This window comes from Gobio gobio, assembly GCF_949357685.1.
Source record: "Gobio gobio genome assembly, chromosome: 1".
Lineage (NCBI taxonomy): Eukaryota > Metazoa > Chordata > Actinopteri > Cypriniformes > Gobionidae > Gobio > Gobio gobio.
In genome coordinates, this window is record NC_137097.1 from 43,583,763 (window position 1) to 43,609,101 (window position 25,339).

At 37.4% G+C, this 25,339-nt stretch overlaps 1 protein-coding gene across 2 annotated transcripts in view; it reads right to left on the reverse strand.

Moving 5' to 3' along the window:
* Positions 1-2,493: 2,493 nt before the first annotated feature.
* Positions 2,494-25,339, reverse strand: part of wnk4b (WNK lysine deficient protein kinase 4b) — a 93,245-nt gene continuing 70,399 nt past the window's right edge. Inside the window, exons 9-20 of one of the 2 annotated variants that reach the window (XM_079826950.1) lie at positions 23,230-23,303; positions 20,964-21,099; positions 20,677-20,793; positions 19,498-19,671; positions 18,203-18,257; positions 17,737-17,865; positions 13,771-14,636; positions 11,770-11,875; positions 8,147-8,711; positions 7,163-7,368; positions 4,166-4,260; positions 2,494-4,009 (exon numbers count right to left, since the gene is read on the reverse strand). In XM_079826950.1, the coding sequence (XP_079683076.1) occupies positions 4,007-4,009; positions 4,166-4,260; positions 7,163-7,368; positions 8,147-8,711; positions 11,770-11,875; positions 13,771-14,636; positions 17,737-17,865; positions 18,203-18,257; positions 19,498-19,671; positions 20,677-20,793; positions 20,964-21,099; positions 23,230-23,303 (2,526 nt within the window). In that variant the 3' untranslated portion in view covers positions 2,494-4,006. Of the gene's footprint in view, positions 4,010-4,165; positions 4,261-7,153; positions 7,369-8,146; positions 8,712-11,769; positions 11,876-13,770; positions 14,637-17,736; positions 17,866-18,202; positions 18,258-19,497; positions 19,672-20,676; positions 20,794-20,963; positions 21,100-23,229; positions 23,304-25,339 lie in introns of both variants that reach the window. The other variant, XM_079826949.1, reaches the window with a different exon arrangement.

Here is a 25,339-nt window from a genome sequence, read left to right on the forward strand (position 1 = left end):
TCAGTGGGTCATATTGGCCTTTAACACATCACTCTCTGTGAATTACATAGCTGTGCATATCTGAGAGTGTCTGCGGAGGCGATTAGGAAAGGTTCTTGCGTGAAGCTCCTTGCATGGCAACAAGGCGGCTTAGCTACCGGTTGCCAAGGACCAAATCAGAGGCGAGCCCCTCTGAGGAGATTCTGTGCCAAAAAGGCGGAATCCCCCCCTCCGTGGCAGCACTATAAAATGCCACTGCTGGGTTACCATGGTGACCACATGGAGTCAATGAAGGAGAGAATGGGGCCACATGTGTCTGTTAAGGGTGGCAGATTGGCAGATCCGAGATGTATCCTGTTGTGGAGGAGAACGCTGTGAAACACATCGGGTCTGGATTAACCAGACAGCACAGTAGCTGGCAGTCTCAATGTGACAAATGGGGCAGTTTTGCCCCTAACTGACTGCATTCATTTTGAATTAGCGACAAATGTGGAATGGAGCAGATAGTAGAAGACCCTTTTTTAATGTATAATCAATATGCTTGCCATAATATAAAAGAATGCAACTACATAGCTGGTCAATATATTAGCCTACTAGAAAAAAAGCACTATCATCTTAGGTTGTCTCCTCACACCACACCTCCCATTCTGAACATAGGCAAACCCTTTGTAACTGCATCAGGGTTATTATTTTGAAACCATATAATTATTAACATGCAGCCTCGTCATTGGCTGCATCTTAACACTACTACCAAACACCAACAAATAATGTTTCATATGCATGCATTAGCGTATTATGCTAAATTCATGACGTTTTTTTCAGTTTGTAATTTTAGTACTTCAACGTAAACTTATTTTAGCCATTTAATGTATCCAATATTTATGTTTTAGTTTAAGTTTTTCATCTAATATTTTTTATTTTTTTTATTTTACTACAGCAGTATTTCAACTAACAAATTACTAAACAACTTACTAACAAATACTTATAGTTTTAGTTATCGATAACAACACTGGTTCACAGTTTATATTTAGTCAGGGTGGACGTCTAATTAAATGACATCTACCCTGAAAGAGAAGTGAAAACTGCCACGAAGTGTTAGTGCAAGGGGTTGTGAGTAGCCTACGGTTCCAAAAATCCGTCTGGGCACCTTTGTCGCTTACTTGTCAACGCGCCGTTTTTTTTGTTACTAATTCTGATCTCACATACTATTTATTTATTATGAAAAAATTGGAATACAGTGATAACCCACGTTTGCCATTGTGATCAAACTTAAGACGGAAAGAGAGTCTTTACTGACCTCTAGTGGCCGTGAGGTGAAAGCACAACAAAGTTCAGTTATAGTTTAGTTCTTCACAGATGTTTTTTTTTCCCAACCCATATTTCTATATTGATGCAACAATACACTAACGCATGACTTCATCACCCCAGTCATTCCCTTCTGCTGAATAAGTAGAAATAGTATTCTTTTTTCTTCTTTATGGTTGTGCTTTTGGCCAATACGACAGTTTGAAACCATAAACAGAGCAGCAAGAAGGCTCATTTCCAAACATGGACATATTCAAGCCATTACATGATTTTATGGCCAACATCCGACCAAACTGTCAAACTGGATCATTAAACAAAGAAGGAACAATCTACAGGCAACCCGCTGAGTCCTCGATGTTGTTTTTGGATGGAGCTGGTTTTGGTTTATTGCTCTTTGGCTGTACTGCAGTATAATGACGCATTTACGCTACACAATGTGATGATGACCTGAATCAACCTAGTTTAGGAACAATAGGGTACTAAAAATACCACTCTCCTCATCCTACTACAGGACAGGCCAGTACAGATGATGTTTTTGGACGGTGAGACTGAGCCTGAGATCTATCTGGGGAATGCATGCAGTTATAAATAACATCTGCTCAATGCCAAGCAGAACATTCCTGTTTGGATTTCTTTAAGAAAAAAAAGAAAAGAAAACACCCAAAACGAAAATTTTGGCCATCAGGCCATCCAAATTATAGGTGACTTTTTTGTTCTTCACTTGGACAGTAAAGAAAAAAAACGTGGCGTTTGGGGATTCATAGGCTAATGCAAGTCAAAAGCTATCATCACTTTGAGATAAAAAAACATACAGGCAAAACTTGGATGGTAAATTCACGGCATATTTTCATTTTTGGAGGAACTATTCCTGGAAATAAAGTTTCTAGATTTTTTTTTTTTTATATATGTAGGTTCTACAATATTTCTAGATCACTAATCTATAATGCACAATTGTGACAAGGTGAGATATACCTGCAAATACCATTTTAACTTTACGTTTGAACCATATTGTTATGCTGATACTATAATTCAGTTTTAAAATTTGAAAAATGTTGTAATAATTTGGAAAAGTATTAGAGCAATACATTGGAATTGGAAATTGGTAAAGTATGCAAACATAAGCATTTTTACCACTTTTCTCAGACCTTTGGACCCCAGCCTATATGACATATTTATACAGTATTAATCTCAGGACACATTTGCTTGTTTGTGAATCATTATTTATTTGTAAATTTACAACAATCATCTTTCATCCAGGAATCAGTAAAAAAAAAAAAAAAATCTGCATAATATAAATACAGCTTTTCTTTTTATCTAAATATAATATATATATAAAGTTTTGCTTGCTGTGCTGTAGAACACACCTGCTTCTCCCATCAAACACAGATACTTTAAGGCAATAATTGTTCAAACTTCACAGCTTTTCAGTTGTCAATGTTTCTGTTTGTCTTCACACATTAATATATTAATATAAAATCGCTGCACACGCAAAGGAATTTAATCCTAGACACGCTGCAATTCATACCTGTCCATATTTACAGATCATCTACTGGCAAATATCTTGCAGAAAAGTGCAATGTGTCAGTTGTTTGCTTGTATTTCGTCTTTCAATGAATAAAACACGAGTTAACATTATTAACTAATAAGATATGAATAGCAAAACAACAAGCATTAAGACAGACGAGTTTCAAAGCAAATTCAGGAGGAATTCAATTCTTAATCAGTACGTATACAAAAATTACAACTAAATCTATAATTACAATTTATAATTTAGAAAAAAAATGGCAGTAAGGGTATTTAATAAACTGCAACTGTGATTGTCCACTATTCACTATTCTCTGAAAATTTGGATTTAGATACTTTGTTTAGATTGATACCTCCAGAAATCCATTTACTCGAAATGAGATTTGATTGACAAGCACATTTAAATACGTGATGTGGTTACTCACAACATCTACAATAATCTTAGAGAAATTTGCGGCATCAGAGTTCTATATCAAAAAAGAGAAATACAATCGTTGTCAATACTGCGAGTTATGGGAATTTAAAAACAACTATTTTGTGCAATTGGTGTGTGTGCAAAATATTTCAGAAACAAAGTCACATTTGAACTGTAATCTATGATGAACGTTTTTACAATTTGTCCAATATATATACATGATACTGTTTTATGTAAAAGCAAACCTGCAGTGAGGCCTAAAAGTTCTTATAAGGATTGCATCACAATTTTACGAAAGAAAAAAGTTAATTTGTTTACAGTACCGATTCGCTCAGGTATTTTTGACTGCCTGGGAGTTTGAAAATAAATATTAACTCACTAGATGAGCTATAATTAATGCAATATGGACAAAATTACAAAGAAAAGAGCAACCACGTGGACTGCCTAATAATTGGAAACACATTTGCAATTTACACATTCAACCACCGGGGGTGCTATAGCTGAAAATGAGATCAGCTACATCGCATTTCTAAACGCGTTTCATGTACCACGCTTATAAATAACCTGTCTCTTCAGAAAGCTCACTAGGTAAGCAAGTCATTCTTAGAATACCATGCAGAGGTATACTGGTTAAAAATATTCACATCACAGCCTGTGAAGAACACACTCCTTTCGTGATACTACAATGTGCTCACAAACATTGGCAGTTGCATGAGAAAGCATTGTCACTTCAATCCACAAGTAGAGCAGGATGAGGGCCAAAGAGCTCCTTAGCAAAATAAATCACTGTTGGAAAGATAAAAAAAGAAGGTCAGTGCATCTAGCATAGCATCTAGAAGGAGCATTTCATTAGCGGGGGTAAAGAACAAACTAAAAAAAAAAAAATAGGTAAGAAACATAATAATCAATAAAAGCAAACAGAAGGTATGTGGTAACACTCACAATTCTTCCGTAATCGGTGGCAAAGGTCACTCCTTTATTGGTCCTCTCTTGTGAACCACTGCTGCTGCCGCTCACAGAGTTCTTCCGTATGATACCTGAAGTGAGTTTGTGGAAATTACATTAACACGCATGTATGAGTTACTACCATTTATGCTGTCATTTATAACCAATAAAAGGCTGTTATTATAAATATATATATTACTTTGTAAAAAAACAAACAAAAAAAAACAACTGCATTTGTGTGGGTCTGAAGCAGACATGCACATTTCAAAGTATCATTAAATGCACACAGGAACTCTGATGTGCTCTTGAAGGGAAAACTCCTTGAAAGGGATAGTTCACCCAAAAATGATCACGATTCTGTCACGATTTTGAAATTTGGCTGACAATTAATTGTCAAAAAATTGCGGTTATGCCGATTAATTGTCTGTTTTAGGGCTTTGTCATTCTATTTTTGTGTGTGCTTCATTCATTAAATAATTGTGATGAATTTTAATCCTTTGTATGTTATAATTTTGCAGCGCAAGATTACAGTTAACACCTTTTAAATATTAAAAGAAATGTATTAAATTCAGTGCATAACTGAAACAATCAGAAGAAATTGGCCAATAACAGAAAAGGCCATAAAATGTATCATTCATACACAGTATGAACTAATGGTCACTTTTTTAGTTGGTAAATACAATCCAGAATCCACTAAATACACACTAAATACAACTTTGTTGTAGAGAAAAACAACATATTAATACAAATATATAATCATAAGCTATATAAGCAATAAACTCCAGCAAAAGATGTCATTTTATGCAAATCCACAGCCCTTTACCTACAGATCTAGTATTATAATGGGTCGGGACTGTTTGAATGCTGAATGTGGAATGATTGACAGCCACAGCGAAGGGAAGACGAGTTTTCGTCAACTTGAATTGAACGATGTAAATATTCTTCTGTCACTCACATTAAGCTATGGAATGCCTCCAAATGACTTTGAATATATTTGAACTTAATAATTAGTGCTTGTCTATTTCTTTTGTCCCGTAACGTTAGGCCTATAAAAGAGCGCTATAAGATTAGATCAAATAACAGCGATAAGACTGTTATTTAATAATCGCGACAGGCCTAATCATTTACTCACCCTCAAGCTGTTCCAAACCTGTATGACTTTCTTCCGCTGAACACAAAACAAGATATTTTGAAAAATGTCGGAAACCAAACAGTTTATGGACCCCATTGACTTCCAAAGTATGGAGGAAAGAAAATACTATGCAAGTCAAAGGGGTCCATAAACTGTTTGGTTTCCGTCATTCTTCAAAATATCTTTTGTGTTCAGCAGAACAAAGAAACTCGTACAGGTTTGGAACAACTTGAGGGTGAGTAAACAGTGACAGTTTTCATTTTTGGGTGAACTGTCCCTTTAAGGGATGCACTTAACAGTTGATTGCTTATCAGTTAATACACTTAATCGCTGTCCCTTTAAATCAGTGCTAGATGATGAAATATGTCCAGTATCAGAATGTCTGCTGATGTCAAATAATAAAAACATTTATTGATAATACTGCAGCTGTCAGCTAATAATTAATATGCTGTGGATATTTTGTACATCCCAAATGCCAAAGTAATATTTATTCCAAATGTAATTTCTGAAACAACCATTCTTTGCAGTTGACATCATCGAGCCCTCTTATTTTTAAACCTCATCAACAACTTGACCTCATTGTGGCATGAAGTGCCCACTTTTCATGATCCAATCCATTCCTGATGAATACAATTAAAGGATTAGTTCACTTTAAAAAGAAAGTTACCCCATGATTTCCTGACCCTCAAGCCATCCTAGGTGTATATGACTTTCTTCTTTCTGATGAACACAATCGGAGTTATATTAATAAATATCCTTTTGTTTCCAAGCTTTACAATGGCAGTGAACAGGGCTCACGAGTTTGAAGCTCAAAAAAGTGCATCCATTCTTCATAAACATACTCCACACGGCTCCGGGGGTTAATAAGGGCCTTCTAAAGCGAAGCGATGCGTTTGTGTAAGAAGAAAGTCACACATACACATAGGATGTGTATATGACTGTGTATAGGATGTGTACTAACCAGCCGCAACGGCGATCATGACGATTCTACTTTACAAACAGTTTTTATTTCTGCGGCGTTGTGGCTGGAACAACAAGTGAAGATTATGCGTTTTATTTAATGTAAAAAGAATTTAAAATGAGTTTGAATTTCATTTGTCGTGACCCTTATAGACGTAGCCTTACTGAAAGCAACAATGGATAATTCACCTCAGATCTTGAAAATAAATTTAAGGAAACAGCTATGTTCATACTGTCAACTCAAGGTGAAACAAGTGTATTCTATAGTAAAAAAAAATAGTTTCAGTCACTCAGTATGTATTTTTAATCATGCTAAAATGGTGTAAGATTTAGGAATCCAATATAGTTCATCCATTTCGTAGCAAATGCAGTCAGCCCACCCACACGCTCTTCTGATTAGCTGTGATTTTTGATTGATTGATCTTGGGATTGATTGATTGATTGATTAGCCATTTGCATAAAGTTGAAATTTCGCTTGATATTATATTGACATTCTGTCGCCAACGATCACTGTCGCTCGTGTAGCCGGAAGTCGCCAGCGCTCCATTGAAATGAATGGGATCATGTCGCTGCGTGTCGTTGGCGGTGTGAACGAGGATGAACGAGAACCGTTTAAATTTGCTATTCAAAGCTGCAACAGAATTAATGAACAGCATCGAGCTGTTTATTTCCCCTGCTTGTCTGAATGCCTGGGTATGGCAACTGCCATACTCTGCCATACGTAAACGCCGCCCCTCTTTATGGGTGACTAATTTTAATTTGAAAGTGAACTAATCCTAAGTCCCACCCTATATTTCTCTTCAGTTTCACATTATTCAAGTATAAAATAGATTGTGAATGCATTTCCGAGTTGAAATGTGGTTTAAAGCAATAAAAAAACTTTGTAACTTCACCTATGGTACCTGAAGGTGGCAATATGTCCAGTCTTTGCAGGCTATTTCGGCGAGAGGTGGGGTACCCTCCGCTCTTAGACAGGCGACGCTGGCGGCTGGACAGCATGGCAGCTGGAGACACGATTCCCGGAGGGGGCACTTTACCCATCCGTTTGTAGAGCTCTTCAATCTCTTGCTTTTGAGAGGCCTGGAGAGTCTGAACCTCTGCCAAATGTCTGAGAAAGAGGGAGCAGGAAAGAGAAATGATGAGGAAAAGGATAGGAAGACAACATTCTCAAGTCGGTGCTTTTTCAACTTTGTCAAAAATGAATGTGGACGGATCAATTCATTATTTGAATAATTATTTAAAATAAATATTTGACTAATTTAGGTTTAGATTACTGGTAACCTAGTAGATCTCCTTCACCAATATATCACAGGATATAGAACGTGTTTTTCTGTATTTTTGCATATTTTTACACTGTCATCAGATCTTCAACCAAGATATATGATATAAAATGTATATGATTATATAGGGCATAAATGTGACTCTTCATTAACAAAAAAATAACATTTTATATTTATTTATATTCTTAGTTGAATGATGGCAAGGCGTTCAGGTTCTGATGCAGCAAAGCATCTCCATACCATTAAACTACCACCAACATGCTTCTTAGTATGAGGTTCTTTATATTAAACGCAGGGTTTGGTTTTTGCCAAACATAGCAAGTCCCACGTGTGCCAAAAAGCTCCGCTTTTGATTCATTTGTCCATAAAACAAAGCAAAGACTGAAAACCTTTCACAGCACTGAACATGTTTGGACATATCCAAAAAATGATTTGGGATGATTTGGGACAAAAATAATTAGAGTTTGCTGCTTAACAGGTTTTACATTATGCTGAGCCACACAGTTGAAATGTGATTAAGCTCTTCGTAAAATGTGCAAAATGTATAATGGCCTGAGGGGTTGTTTAATAGACAAAGGCAACCCACGGAACATACTATAGGCTCACCTCTCTCTGAGTTCCTGTAGCTCCTCATACATTCCCTCGTCTTCACTCTCCGTCTCGTCGCTGCTGGCGTATGATGTGCTGCGCGTGTAGCTCATCCACGGCTGATTTAGATTGAACTGAGGACTCCCGGTTGAACTGTCCAGCAAACTCACACTTATCCTCCTCCGCCTCCTTTCTGTCTCCTCCTCCGCCTCCTCCTCTTCTTCACCTCCACGCCCCTCGTCTGGTTCTACAACTTTTCTGTCCAGGGTTTTAGTTTCTGCGGTCCACAAGGGGGCACTGTCTGAGCTGCGAATAGTCTCACTAGGCTGTTTGCTAAGTGGTGGTGATTCATTCAGAGAGCTGGGACTGCTTTCTGATCCCCCCTGTATGTCTGTGCTGCTGCCTGATTGGCTGTTGTGTGTGGGGTGCGTGGTTTGGGGAACTTTTATAGGACATGTTAAAGTTGGCATGGATGTTGGCGTAGCTGTAGGGGTGGGAGTTGGCGTCGTGTTGGGAGTTGGAATAGGAATCTCCTTGCTTGGACTGACTTGGAACCGTCCCACTGTGACAATAGACTTTTTCTCTGTAGACAAGGAGATAAGGATATTGTTTTTCTATCACAACAATGTGGACGTGTTATAACAGCAAGACAATCGAGAACTAGATTTTTACATATTCTAAACACAATTGGAGTGGTAATAAAGGTTATAAAATGCATAACTGAACAATGTGCTTAGTATGCAGTGAGCTCTTACAGTCACTAGATGGCAGCTGTGTGTTTTTATTTTAGCCACTGGCAACACAATTGGACATTATCTAGGAACTTGTGACACTATAAATTGGTATACTTAAAGTCAAATTGGAACAACTAATTTTGTACTAAAGGCATTTTAGTAGTACAAAAGCAGTGCTAAAGTTCAACTAAAGTTATATTAAATAGACTTGTTTGTGCTAAAGTGGAACTATTCCAAATATACTTAAGTACAATTTAAATATACTCTTGTATTTAAGTTTTGAAATGCAGAATTCACTCAGCATAAACTTCAAATGTATTTTGGTGACATTACAACTGCAATTCAATTACACTGTAAGAGTGTTGAACATACATTAATATTATACTGATAACAAACTTTTAGTGATTTTAGAACACATTGCAATGCCATTCCAAGTAAACTTGCTTCATTATAGTGTGTTTCAAATTGGCTACATTAAAGTAACCTTTATAAATAACGACACAGCTTATGAATTTGCCTTTTGCCGACATTTTTTGCCGACTTGCTTATCCGGTGAACATCAGTGAGACAATGTCATTGAATGTAGGAACCATTACGGACTGGAATCAAACCCGGGTCGCTGCCACACAAGTGCACTCGCTTTACCAGTTACGCCACCACGCAGATTGTTGGACCATGCAAAACTTCTTTAATACTGTTACATAAGTAGCCTACTGCTATAAGCAAATGATATGGATTTAAATACTGTGAATCGCAGAGAAAAGTCTCAATATGGGCGCAGTAAGGTGTGCATGAAAATAACTGCAAAAACGGCCTGTATAGAACATTAAAGTGCATTTAACTTGGAGCAATAAATAAAGCCAGCAGACACAACATTAAATATCATCTGCAGAATGTTTCGCTTCCCTTTTACCTGACATGACGCATAAACCGCCATAACTTTTTATTCTTGTGCACGCACTAAAACACAGACAGTTGGTGGAAGAATGTGAACGTGCAGATGCAGAACTGCTTGTGTTTCAGTGTGTGCGGATGGAATAAAAACATCTCTGCCGTTGTCTCTGCACGCTTCAACTCTCGATGCACTGCACATCTGCTCCTGATGTAAAACGCAATGAAATGATTTGCCAATCTTGTATTACGCTGCAGATTTAAATGTGATACTTTTAATGATTTACTTTTCATGCAGTTAACGTTTCTGAATTTATTTGACATTTTAACTTTTTGTGTAATTTTTGAGGACTGGTCTGGATCATTTTAATAAACATAATGCAACGGGCGATTAAAGTACCATTAATGGGAAAAGTGTTTTAGTACAGGTGCATTGGAGTGTATTAGGAATACACTAATTTTGTCATAATTAGATTACATATATTAACTTTTGTAACTATGTCTGTAAAGCTGTTTTGCAACCATGTACAATTGTGGAAAGTGCTATAAATTAATTTTAATTGAATTAAACAATAGTCTACCTGATATTCAAAGTGTGGGCAAATTATTGAAAAGGTTAAGGTCATAATTATAAAACTTGAAACATGAATATTTTCATCCCAAAACATTTCCTGTAAACTTTTATCTAGGCCTATACTGTTTTTATACTCCACAAGTAAAACTCAAATACAGTTCATTGAATTTGACATTTAATCATAACAGGTCAACAGAGGATGACTGAAGTAGTACTTAAATATCTAAGAAATTTAATCATTTTATTTGCAAATTGCTTATTATTACATTTGCGCTGTAAGCAAAAGTTGTGTTTGGAAATTCTGCCCTGAATTGAAACTAGATGTTTCAGTTCATACCTTACATTTCTTTTGGTATGCACAAAAAGAAAGTCTACATAGCATCATCTAAAAATAATTTCATCATTTTCAGATTTGAAATACATGGTGAGACTTGTGTTTAGCTGCAGTTCGTTTCTTGACTCTTTCCTTCTGAGAAATGTGCCAAATCTGCAATATTCTCTAGCGAGTTTAGTTATTTAGCAAAAGTACAGCAAAACCGATTATTGGCGAGTGTGCGAAACATTGATCAAGCATAGCGGTCTGACGTGTCAACTTCTGGTTCAGCCAATGGTAGGACGTTGGTTTAGCTTCGACAGTTACAATGTTTTCAAGTCATGTCAGAAAGAATGTATTTATGAGTTAAAATGCACATGAACATCAGCCCACTCGTAATTATGAGTTTTGGTAACTTTGGATTTTCAGAGCTCGGTGCGTGACAATGGATGGCCTACATTTATTTCATACTAACCATTCTACAAACCCTTTAATATATTTACATACATATTGCTTGAGACATACTGATATAAATATTATAATTAAACTTTATTTGGAGTTCTTCTTTATTGCACAATGCATATTTCTTAATATTAAGCCTAAAATGTGTTCAATATCACTATTACTAAGGATAGTATGATCACTGTATAATTGAAATGCAAGATATTTAAAATATACCTAAACTATGTACTTTAGTATATCTTTAGTTGGACCTCAGCACTATTTATGGATAACTAAAGTGCGTTAAATACAAAAATACTTTTAAGTATACCAATTTAGTAAACAGTTGCAGGGTATTTATATTTAATACATAAATATAAATGTATTTGTAGTATATTTAGCATAAAATAAATGGATTTCAAATACATTTTAGGATATTTATTTTTTACTAGGGTTCAGAAAGACAGCAAAAACCTTAGATTCAGAGTGGACTACCGCTCAAAGTTTTGGGTTTAAGATTTAAGTTTTTGAAATAAGTCTATTATGCTCCTCAATGTTGGATTTGTTTGATTTAAAAATACAGTAAAAACGAGACAACTTCTGTGTCTTTGTGTACATGGAACATAGGGTGTGTGTGGCTTGTTTATGGGTGTGTGTGTGTTTGACAGATGGAAAGAGTGCAACTCACCTTCAGATATAGGTGAGAGTCTGGATTTGGCTGCAATGGTATTTGTTTCAGACACTGCCAGGGACATGGATAGAGTGGGGGAGGACCTTGGGACAGGCGGGGACACCTTTTAAAACAAGTTGAAAAACATTAATAAAAGTGTCAACCCCAGACGTCTTTCTACAGGTGCTTTAAGACATTCAGTATAATAACAGACAACACCCATGTCAAATAATTTACATGCTCAGAACAGGTTTGTCTGAGTATGCTAACAAAGATTTTCCCTTTCATATCATATATATTGACAGAAACACTTAAAAGAACTTCTTGCGTCTTGTGTCTGTTTAAATGGTACACATCAATAGAGTTTGGCTTTAGAATACTTTTAAGTGATAGTTCACTGCCAAAAAATAAACTTTAGTAATTTTTTCTCACCCTCATGTTGTTGCAAACTGATGTTGAAAGACTTGTTTTCTTGAGTGGAACACAAATTAAAAATGTCTTTCTATATTACAGATTTTAAAAAATCAACCTAAATATATTTCATATGGCTATATATATCTGTGTTGAATGACTTGGACAGTCCTGGACTAGATCAACGGGGTGTCACTAAATTGGTACGTACGAGAATTATATTGTTATATTAATACAAGTAAAACAGAGATTATATTCGGGTCATATAATGTCTGTTGTTATTCATATTGAAAAATCAGACAGGTTAAAACATACAAGTATTTAGGAGTGATGATAGATGATATGTTATCTTGGAAAGGTCATATTAATACTCTCTGTAAAAGAATAATGCAGAGAATCTACTTCCTTCATCATCCTAGGTCGTTTGGAGTAAGAAAGCAGATTCTTCTGTTATTTCTGTGATTATGAGTATACTATAATATTGCAATTCCATATGGTACAAGAGTTTGTCTGTTATGCTAAAAACAAAGTTGTTTAATCAAATTGTAGGTCAGTCTCTTTAAAAGTTATATATTTTATCTTATTACAACAATTTGTTAAGGCTGGCTAATAATATAGTCTCTGACCCTAATCATGTCCTGTATAATGAGTTTATATTATTACCATCAAACCAGAGGTACAGGGTTCCAAGATCCAACAGAGTGAGGCTGAAACACTTTTTTTGTGCATCAGGCTATCTTAGAGTTGAATAAAACACTTAAATACAAAATTAAGAGTATAAGAAGCGAAGGTGTTGTAATTTTATAAGCGTAGTATAAGAGAGTAAGGTGTAATGTAATGATTAAGAGGGTGTTATGTGTGAATACATGTTTTAATTGTAAATTGTATTGTGTGGATCAAGTGTGTGTTGATGTTTATTGGATGTTGATTGTTGTGAACATAGATACCGTCATGCGAGATAAATTTCAGACTTGTCTGACAATAAAGTATTTTTGTGTGTATGTGTCGGTTCAAGCGCAAGTAAATGCGAAAGAGGAATCAATACGGTGTTCGAGCGTCGCCTCTCTTTTTATCTTTAACAAAACGGCACATGAGTCCCGGTTTTCGCATCTTCTTCCATTTTTTAAATCTTTTGAATGTGTAAATTGGCAAGAAAAAACACATCCAAATGATAAACTTTCACTCTATGATGGTTAAACTTGGCAGTTAATCTGCAAACCACATGTGTGCTGAACCATTGGGTCCGGTCCGTAACTGTGATCCGTTGCACCCTTAATAATTAATGTACACACTCATAATCATGATTGCTTTCTTACCAGAGATGGAGAAATATCCAACTCCCGTAAGCAAAGTGTCCCTGTCCCCAAAAATGTTGGTAGTCAAAAGCGATTCACCTCGTAATGAGTCTCGTAACTGAATGTGATGATCTAAATTTGAATATTTGTGAGCAGACAGAAGATTCTGCAATATTTCTCGTTTTGTGTTCCATAGAAGAAGAAAAAAAATCATACAGGTTTGGCATGTTCGAAAATGCCTCAGAATTCTCATTTTTTTCTGAACTATATGTTTATGAAAAAGTTGTTAATGTGTGTTATTTCGAACACTCACAGTGTTTTGCGGGCTGGTGGATGTGGAGGATGCTGGTGAGCTTGTGAGGGATGGGGCGCGGGTGCTTGATGCTGAACTGTCTGCCCGTTCTCTGAGGTTAGACTGGCTATCCGCAAGTGGGCTACTTCTGGACACTGGAGAAGAGCTTGGGTTTGTAGGAACTGTTTGTTTAATCTCCGGAGTGGTGCTCGTTCTTAGCTCCCCAGGAGAGACTACTGGTGCTTGGTTCCCTTCTTGAGGTTCAGGAACTGGTGCCGGAACCTGCGTATGAGCATCAGGGTATTGAAACATATCCATATACTGTCCGTTCATTGCCCCCTGGTGGTATGGAGCATCGGCGTTGCCCATGCTTGCATGCTGAGCTGGATACATTGGGCCATACCCTGGTTGAGGGGTCATTTGGAAACCTTGAGGGATGGATCCAGCGGGTATAATGGATTGTGCAAAGTTCATAGCTAGAGAAAGAACATTGGCCAGGGAAATAAAGGGCTGCTGGGAAGGTGATGGCCACATCCCTGCAGCTTGCGGACCAGATGGAGGGGCAACTGGAAGCGGCAGATTGTTGGTTTCTGCTTGAGGCGCCATCTCGTAGCACTGCTGTACTGGTGAAACGACAGAAGAGGACGAAGAGGAGGAGAAGAAGTTTGGGTTGCTGGGAACACGGGTGAGTGGACTTGGGTTGAGGGAACTTTTGAGGGAGGCGGGATCCATTTGGTAGGGGTAGGCGAAGTGGGTGTTCTGAACGTAAGGTGGTTTGGTGAACTGAGGAGGCATGGCAGACATCTGGTTTGACAGATATGGCAGAAAATCAGGGTGGCCGTACTGCGTGTAGTTGGGCACAGAAGACTGATAGGTCTGTGAGGAACCTGCAGGAAACAGAAATAGAAAGAGAAAAACTGGGTTAAGCTCTATACACATAGCAGCAATTAAATCATTCTGGGTGGGGAGAGGTCACCAGCAGTCATTGTCACCCATGTATAGTAAGAAGTGGTGTGGCATTGTGGCTAAAACTTAGGACAAGAAAGAAGTTGCGGATTCGAGTATCACGAATGACAAGCCATGACCCGCTTTGAAAAACAGGCAGGCAGTGGAATGGGGGGAATAAAACTCAAGGCCTCGAGGTGCATTTTTTAAAAGTTTAACAACTTTAAACTTGAACGCCATGTTTTTGAGAATGCCATATCATGAGTGAGACGCTGCAAAAGACATCAGAAGCAAAACGCGAGCACAAAGGTAGCACATGTTTACACAGAAACACGATGGAAAAGTTGCGCAGTGGAATGGAAAAACACCTTTTGTTTGAACTGGCCTTGAGGGTATATTCAGACCTGTAGAATATGTTCCAAAACAGAGACTTAATTTGTTACAATGTTGCATTTTCTTCTTGGTCCAGATTGCTTTCACAAGGCAACATTTCAAAGTCTACCAAAAGTCACAGTGTCCTCTCATTAATCAAAGTACACCTGCTTATATTCCGGGATTCCTCTCACAATGCCATCCATCAAGATGGATTGGCCAGTTTGTTCAGTGGGCTTTATCTGAAGCTACCTTTACAAACTCTTATTGTTTTTTATGTAATGCATTTGCCATTATAAATTATGATACCACTTGGTTCACTGGTCCGATGCTTTCTCACCACAACTGAACGGCTCCAGAGTTCATTTTCAATCAGGCCGATACCACCTCATTCAGACGATCTCGGACCAGTTGTTTTGGTTCTGATCCGAGCACGACAGTCGTGTTCAAATATACCGGTTTGTCTCCGCGAATCGCCAACTCTTGTTAAAAATAACTTTTGCTCACTTCGTCAATGTCCATGTGAAAGTACCTAATCACTTTCCAATGTTCAACTTTGTATGTTAAAAAAATGACGTTCTTTGACCTATCATTGCTGTGCTTGACTTTTGGAAAGACTGCATAAACATCATTGTGGCATAAAAATAAAGCCATAAACGGGGATGTGACCTCTCTCCTGTGGAGCTAACCACTTTGGAGCATTTATCAAACTCCCTGTGCCAGTCCTCGACGTCCTGTGCGGATACAGTTACACAATGATTTGTCACCATAAAGTATGCATCGTTAAAGAAAAGAAAAGACTAGTCATCTCGAAGTAGAGCTTTTATACTGCGCACAGGCTCTGTAATACGTGTAGTTTGTTCTCACAGAAATCTACTTGTTCATTTTGAAGTAGCAGGTGTCAAAAGCAAATCCTGAGATGCGTCAACAATGACATTGGCGTAAAAACCTGGTCTCCATGGGGATGGGCGTTCAGAAAGCCAATTGCAGAGTGGGATACACAAGATATCAAGTTTGCTCCAGTAGCCTCACAGCTAATGGTGTGCAGACATAGTGCTCTCAGTAACAATGTCATCACCGAAGGAAACAAGATGAAAGAACAAGACAGAGTGAATGTTCATTATGATGGCCCTCATAGACTGAACGTCCTCAAAGGGGTCCGGACTGTACTGATGGGTTGTGTGTCCGAACATAGCGCTCGTTACCTGGAGAGACCAAAGATGATTGGTTCTGATATTGAAAGCTGGTGGTGATCTGAAAAAATTGTAAATCACCTTCATGCTAAAAATATAAAAATTTTGGCCTGGTTTCACAGACAGGGCTTAGTTTAAGCCAGGATTAGATTAGTTCAATAAGGACATTTAAGTAGCTTTTATTAACATCCCTTAGAAAAAACATTACTGGTGTGCATCTTGAGACAAAACAATGACACTGACATATTTTAAGATACGTCAGAGCAAGTTGCTTTCAGTTAAAACAGCTCAACGATGCACTTTATTGTGGGACTGTAGGCTTAAGCCTTGTCTGTGAAAATGGGTTAATATGTTAATCTGATTCATTAATACTCCGCAGAGATGGAAAGAGTACCTGAAAAACATACTCGAGTAAATTTACAGCAAACATGACTCCATTACAAGTTATAAGTCACTAATTCCAATACGACTTTAGTAAAAGTCTTACTGATTTTAACAGAACTTAAAGGGTTAGTTCACCCAAACATGAAAATTCTGTCATTAATTCCTCACCCTCATGTCGTTCCAAACCCATAAGACCTTCGCTCATCTTTGGAACACAAATTAAGATATTTTAATGAAATCCGAGAGCTCTCTGACCTCTACATAGATAGCAATTTAATGAACACTTTCAAGATCCAGAAAGGTAGTAACAACATTGTTAAAATAGTCCATGTGACTCCAGTGGTTCAACCTTATTTTAATGAAGCGACGAGAATACTGTGCAAAAACAAAAAAATAATGACTTTATTCAACAATTTTGTTCTGGCCTGTGCCAGTCTCCTACATAGTTTACATTGTAAATACAGCGCTCCTGTGCATGTGTCGTGTTGCTCACGTTGATTCTTACTATTAATTAAATAGCGGTTTATGGAGGGGCCTGAGAGCTCTCGGATTTACTCAAAAATATCTTAATTTGTGTTCCGAAGATGAGCGAAGGCCTTACGGGTTTGGAACGACATGAGGGTGAGGAATTAATGACAGAATTTGAATTTTTTTGGTGAACTATCCTTTTAATTATTTTACTCATACTGAACATCTATTGGACTTGATTTAAGTTGCATGCAAAAACAGGTACAAAACACTTTCTATTCAGTAAATCTGACTGAATCTATATTATCTAACAAGTTTATAGCTACACTTTTGGGTTTGCATTCAGTTCCATGTAGTATAATTACTATTTGGATACAAATTTGACCTCGTTCTCATGTAAATTACATTTCAGCATGATCAAGTTTGTATTGTAGTAATTATTAATGGGCCATTCCAATAACCATGTTATCATTTATGGCTGTTATCAACACAAATTCTCAAAGTAGGCAGAGCTGCTTAGGAACATTGTGTACTGTAAAAACTAAGCACAATACAAAATTAAAGGAAAGAAGTGCATGATGCCTAAAGAAGAAAAGTGGTTTATTGTGTAGACAGATGAATGTACCTGTAGTGTGGAAGGATTGTGAACGCAGGGGCCGGACGGGTGGAACAGCATCAGGATCGACGTAAAAATCGGCGCTCAGAGAAGGAGAAGAACCACGGGTCACTGGACCTATACTGGTACCAGCATAATCTGAAGGACATACACACAAACAGGTTTATATCATATTTGACACTTGTGTTGTTTTATATTAAGCAAATTAAATGTTCAATACCCTAACCCTTAGAGAAAGCTTTAGATTTTAAAGTAAACTCTTTCTAGATTTGAATGAAGACATTATTTAGTCCCTTCCTTAAACCATTTTTGTGAGAACCAAATACATTAATAAAAAGATTCAAGACTCTATACTGATGTAGAGCATACTGTATGTTCATAATTATTATCCATCCATGTCTTCACACATGCTTTATATGATCAGTATTTGTGTGCACGTGTGTGTATGTGGCCTGCATGTGTGCATGTTTGTTACCTGGCAACGAGGAGGAGGAGTGTGTGCGAGCGAGGCCCTGTGTGTAGAGATTGGGCTGTGGGGAAAAACAAAGCGCACGTTGGCATTAACGTCATTATCTAGCAAAGTGACAAAGTTAGCAACACGTGTGTGTGAAATGATAAGATTGATTGTCCCTCAAGCACGAATAAAGTCTCCAATCAAGCTGTTCCAGAGGCCTTTCTCACTAATGACTGTTGAATATTGATGACTAAGTTCTCTTATTCCAATTAGTGAGCGGAACAGTGAGAGGAACGCGTCTTTGTGAATGGTTATCTCTAACATGATGACATCAGGGGTCAGTCGTTCAAAAGTAATCTGATCGGATTGGATCAAATCTTGAAAATGGGTTGTTCAAAAGAAGAAAAAGGATTCTGAAATCAGATAAGATGACAAAATCCAATCTTGGCTTTGATCAGGATCAAATCATCAGTGTGTTGTTCAAAATTTTTTAGTAAGACTGGGATACCTTTGATCCAAACAATCAGGATTATACTGATCCCAGCAGTAGGGTGGATTGCAGGGAAAGAAATTGAATAAAACTTCAAAACTGGTCAAAAAAATACAACATTTGTATCATGTAATATAACCACATTTTTTATTTTGCTCTTGATTAGTATTAGAAGTAGACATTAGGCTACTTGCAGTAAAGTAAAAAAGAGATTTTGGTGCCATAAAATAATCCCCAAACAGCTGTAAATATCAAACAAAATTATTATATTAAATTGAAAGTGTTATTTATCACTGTTTCTAAACTACATTGGCACAATCACAAGAGATGAACCAGTCAAAAGGCGAACACAACGTTTTTTCATCACCATGTCCCTTTAGGGCCTTCGTAGAGCACTAATAATCCAGATTTGGTAATCTGAAAAAGTGTTTCTGGATCAGGATGACCCGACCCAATCCAATTTTGCTTTGAAAAAAACAGCACAAAAGTAAAATGGATTACATGATCATGGATAGCAAAACATTCTAGATTTACTAGATTCAACTTTTTGAACAACTGGCCCCAGAAGATTGGATTCCTGAACCACATCATCTAAAACCCTTAGATGGTACCTTGACAAAAGCTTGCAGAAAATACATTGATTTTGAGAATCACCCTTCAACCTGATAGTTTACTCAATAAACATAGAAAATATAGATATAGAAAATGCTCAATTGCACGATTAATCGCACAAAAGGGTGTAATTAATCTATTTTCATCTATTGACAGCCCTTACATATTTAAAAAGTAATAATAATGTTTGTAAATTCTTTGAGTGGATACACACCTGTGAAGCAGACAGTGTGCCGACTCCGCTCAGGTAAGGCAGATCAGCGGTTTCTCTCGGACCGAGTGGTTCCAAAGGCTCTCTCCTCATCAGGGCTTCTGCCCGACGGATGATATCCCTCATGCGGTGGATGAATCCCTCTCTCTCCCCAGGTAGGATAAACTCATTATGTACCTAAAAGTGGTGCAAAGAGACGAATAAGTAAATTTTGAGTCTTCTTGCATGATCTGTTGAGCAGACTTTATTAATGAGTTCAAAGGTCTCCTTCAAAGGTACTGGAATTAAACACAGAGCAGTGAACAAAGACATGTACTCATAATGCAGAAAAGAGAAACACCACCGTCTATATTTAAGAGTCCTAAATCCAGTCTCAAGGCCATGGACAGGCTGATCAAAACTACTTTTAGACACAGCTAACACAAAGAAGCCAAAGAAAGCAGCTAACAAAAGTGATGTTCAGAAAACACACTCACCCTAGATTCCATTCTACATAAATATTTTTTGCCTCATATCAATACTGACAAAAAGTTGAACTGTTTTAAACCTAAAAATATACTGCTAATTGTGCGGCTGAAAAAAACAAACACAAACACACAGACAGGTCACAGAGGTCCAACAACACTAAACACTAAAACACTAGTAGCAACACGAAAAAAACATTTTCCAGTGATTTTCAGGGCTAATTGAGAATGTGGTGACAAACATTTAAAAACCAGTTCTTTCTCCTGCATGCTAAAAATATGTCAAATATAGCTGACAAGTCACAACAGACACATAAGAACAGGTTTTCCACTGGTAATTGAAGATGTAAAAAAATGTTTCAGATGAACAGAAATGGAGCGTCGATTTTCCACTGTGCATTCGAGGTTGCAGAGTTTGTGCAAACACAGAAGCTGAAACATCAACACTTCTCACGGTATAATGCAGTTCTCACAAAAAGGGCCACTTTATCTGTGTCCTTGTGTCCGCTTTGACGTCCATAACGTTCCCCTTACAGACATTCAGTGAAGTAGTAGTGGAGAACAGGGGCAATTGTAACATGCTTTATATTTTCCTTTAATACAGACTACAGAAATTGTAAAAGTACTTACAATTTATTAGACAATTACAATTTTTTATTTCTATTTTTTATTTTATATTGTATTTCATTTGATTATTTTCGCTGTGTTGCTAGCTCACCATCACTGTAGCAATGTCTTCTGGGTTGTCTCCATCCAGATCGAATTTAAATGTCACCATCTTGCTGTTGTGGGTCTGTAGTTGACACTCTACGACCCGATCCACTTTATCTGATAGCTAAGACACAGGCAGGGAATGAGGTGAGAACATTTATGTTAGTGCATTTTAAAAAAAGCTATTGATTTGGAAAGTTTGACACATTTACATCCCCAGTCTTAGCAGACCGTAAGGTTGGGAGCCACGTATGAACAGTTAATTAAAGCTAGAAAAATTGACTGATGAGTCACCCCAGTGATGCGTAGCCGTGAGCGAGCTCTCTTCCTGAGCAGCTTGGTTCCTGTGCGTTTGTTCTGACCTTTCCCGCTCCTCTCCGATAGACCCTCGTTTCCGTCACTCAAACCAGAGGTGACATCAGAAGCGTAGCTGTTCCGAGAGGAAAGGATACAAAACACACGGTGATGTTCCGAGTTCCTGAATTTCACAGAACTCGACTTCACAGAACATTTCTTTAATCAGTTCACCATTAGCACATAAAGGCCAAGTCATTTACGATAGATCCTCTAAATCAGGTTGAGCTAATTCAGTATAATGCAGCTGTGTTCTTGTGTACCCATTTTACCATATGCTTTACCTTTGATTTGAACAGAAATGCTTTTTAGGGTAAATTGGTCCCCTGAGCTAAATCATTCCCATTAATGCATTTACCGCTGGGGTATGTGTAGTGTATGTGTGTGTGCTTGTAAATGAGAAAGAAACTGCTCTCCACTGGAGCTTTACAGCCACCGTGGGTATATACACGTGGCATGATGTTGGTCAGTTGGTCAGTAAGATTACAGCTCTCACAGCTGGGATCAGATCCACATTTTCTTGACGTCAAAACAAAAGCCACACATTCACACACACACACACACACACTGAGGGAGGTATTTATTTAAACAACAGCCTTTTTATTATATACAGGGAGAGCAGAATTATTAGGCACGTTGATTTTCTGATCATATTTTTTTTCCAGGCACATTTGACCAATTCCAAACCACAGTAATCCTAATAACTACTATTGATTTAGTATTTAATAATGTATAAGTGATATATAATTGTTCATGAAGGCTGGAAATGAAAATCACCTTATATTCAGGTGTGCAGAATTATTAGGCATGTTTTCTTTTACAGATAAATTGAGCCAAAAAAGAGATTTAACTCAGACTGAAAAGTCAAAACGTATTTAATGCCCATGAGAAGGATGCAATACTAATGCAATACTAGACATTGCAGTTAAGGCATGACCATTGGACAGTGAAATGCTCGTTGGGTCAGCAGGATCTGACAAAAACATGTGGCGGAGAAAAGACACCTGTTAACCGCAAAAGAATTAAGAATTAAGGTGAAGAATTAAGGGTGAAACCATCAGGAACCCTTTAGTCTCCAGCGCCACCATTTTCCAGAGCTGCAACCTACCTGGAGTCTCCAGAAGTGCAAGGTGTCAGGATCTCAGAGACTTCAGTTAGGTAAAGAATCCTAAAAAATGACCCCCACTAGATAAGAATCACAAGCTGAAGTGTTGTAAAATACATGAAGCCTGCTTTTTTATAGGCTTTATAGGTTTTATAGGTTGAGAATGACTCTTGAAGGACCAGCACCACATCCTCTAGTACCACTGTTTGAAGAATTCATCTTCCAGAATCTGGCAGTACGTTTTGAGAGTTCATTTTAGTCCATCCTGAAGTCCGTTTTGCAGAGATGGACTAAAAATGAACTCCCAAAACGTACTGCCAGATTCTGGAAGATGAATTCTTCAAACAGTGGTACTAGAGGATGTGGTGCTGGTCCTTCAAGAGTCACTCTCAACCTATCTGTCCATAAAGCCTATAAAAAAACCTTCTTCATGTATTTTACAACACTTCAGCTTGTGATTCTTATCTAGTGGGGGTCATTTTTTAGGATTCTTTACCTAACTGAAGTCTCTGAGATCCTGACACCTTGCACTTCTGGAGACTCCAGGTAGGTTGCAGCTCTGGAAAATGGTGGCGCTGGAGACTAAAGGGTTCCTGATGGTTTCACCCTTAATTCTTCACCTTAATTCTTAATTCTTTTGCGGTTAATAGGTGTCTTTTCTTCACCACCTGTTTTTGTCTGACCCTGCTGACCCAACGAGCATTTCACTGTCCAATGGTCATGCCTTAACTGCAATGTCTAGTATTGCATTAGTATTGCATCCTTCTCATGGGCATTTAATACTTTTTGACTTTTCAGTCTGAGTTAAATCTCTTTTTTGGCTCAATTTATCTGTAAAAGAAAACATGCCTAATAATTCTGCACACCTGAATATAAGGTGATTTTCATTTCCAGCCTTCATGAACAATTATATATCACTTATACATTATTAAATACTAAATCAATAGTAGTTATTAGGATTACTGTGGTTTGGAATTGGTCAAATGTGCCTGGAAAAAAAATATGATCAGAAAATCAACGTGCCTAATAATTCTGCACTCCCTGTATATATATATATATATGTTTAGTGTGTAGGTAACTGTTAATCAGAACTCAACTTACCTGTCGACAGGAGAGGAAAAACCACTGGCACTTCCTGACTGGGTCTTCTCTGTATTTTGGGACACAGCAATGCTCTGTGTGTGGACCAATGGCAAAGAAAAATTCTTAGCAATTCAAATCATTACTCAGTTTAGCTAAACCTCATTCAAATGAGCATTTTTTTAAATCATTTAAAAAAATGTGGGGCATTTTAGAGCTGCTTTTTCATAATCGCTGTAGTATCACACTGTAAAAAGTGATCAGTTGACTTAACTTAAAAAAAGAGAGGAAACCCATTGCCTTAAAATTATCGAGTAAATAAACCATGTGTTTTTGAAACATTTTTTTTACTTTTATTACTTAATAATTTTGAGGCTACGGGCTTCCTAACTGTTTTCTAAGTTAAGTCAACTGATCATTTTTTACAGTGCAGTCTGAAATCTTACATTTTCCTTTAAATTATTAGTTACGCATACAACCATAGATAAGTTTGGGGTCGTTAGATTTGAATGCTTACCAAGGCAGAATTTATTAGATTTAATATACAGTAAAAACAGCAATACTGTGAAATTATATTACAATTGTTTTCTATTTTAATATATTTTAAAATGTCACTTGTTTATGTGATGGCAAAGCTGAATTTCCCACACCAGTCTTTGTACTGACTCCAAATTTTTAATTGTTAGGGTAGCTGGGATAATATAACAAACAGGGGTGTGACGAGACACTTATCTCACGAGACAAGACGAGACACGAGATTGGGTTCACAATAATGAGATGAGACAAGATTTTTACATAGTATTTTTAAGAATCTTAATGATGAAATACAGTACATGACAAGAAAAATTGTTTGCATTGTTTGTCATTTCAGTTCTACTCTCTCAGTATGAATAATCATATGCAGTAAAAGACAACAAGCACTATAAAAGGTCAAACTCAACCGACTGGCTTCTTTCCTGTACGATTGTCTCTTCAGACCTTAGAACTGCACATGAGCTTCTTTTGACCTCCTAACTGAACTCCTGCCCACAAATTGATCATAGATAATCTCACCCTAACCCTAACCTTTTTCTTCAAGTATGATACAGAGCTAAGAGATGGTTCAAACTAGATAGCTTTCATATTGGGAGATATTTGCATGCCTCAGAGGGCAGCCGCTTTCAAACAGCGGTTGCTTATTGAAATCGTATCTAAATGAGCGCTCCCGTTTACTTTCACTTTCAATTTCGCGATCATGAGTACACTGTGAATAGGGAGCAGTGGTGCTGAACGCGCATTTTAAAATATAAGACAATTGTCTGATGCTTCTGTTGCGCAACTAATCCTCTGCCATGGTCCAGTCAGTCTTCTCGTCACGTGATCAGTGCTGCGCACTATGTACGACTCTAACAGCTCGTTTTGGATGAGCTGATGGAATTAAAGCGACTGTTATCCACCTGAATTAAATTGTTTTTATTTCTATAAAAAGCAAAATGTAAACGTAGCGTTGGCATATTCTATCTTAACTTCACCCTCATGCTCTGTCATGACCAGGGGTCTCATTTATAACCATTGCGTACACACAAAACAGGCCCTGAAAGAGGCGTACGCTACTTCTGACGCATAACTTGTGATTTATAAAAACAAACTTGACGGGAAAATTTGCGCACCTGCATGCAAACTCTGACCCATGCGTACAAACTCTTACAGAGTGACTTATAGAGTGAGAAAATTAATGAAGAAAGAACAATTTAAAACTCTGTTTTTTTTATATACACATTTACAGTATTTATATTAATGTTCCAGTTCCATTAATGGCGATATGCACTAAAATTACAAAGTCATTACTCAGAATTTAAACAAAAATTATATGAATTTAGATAGACATGTGGATGTGCGACTTTTGATCACTTTTCCTCTGACACGCTGTTTTAATGACAGCAAGGATTAAATATAGGCTAATTCCAATAATTCCTCTTTAAACTAAACTGCAGATCTCATGTTCTGACAAAATACTTACTTCAATATTACAGACACTGCAGGATTCAGTGGTCGAACGGTCCATTATCCTGTTTGAACAGGTCCAATGATAATCTTACTGTACAACCACAGCTGCACGGACACGGAGTGTACAGACGTCTTCACAAAATTA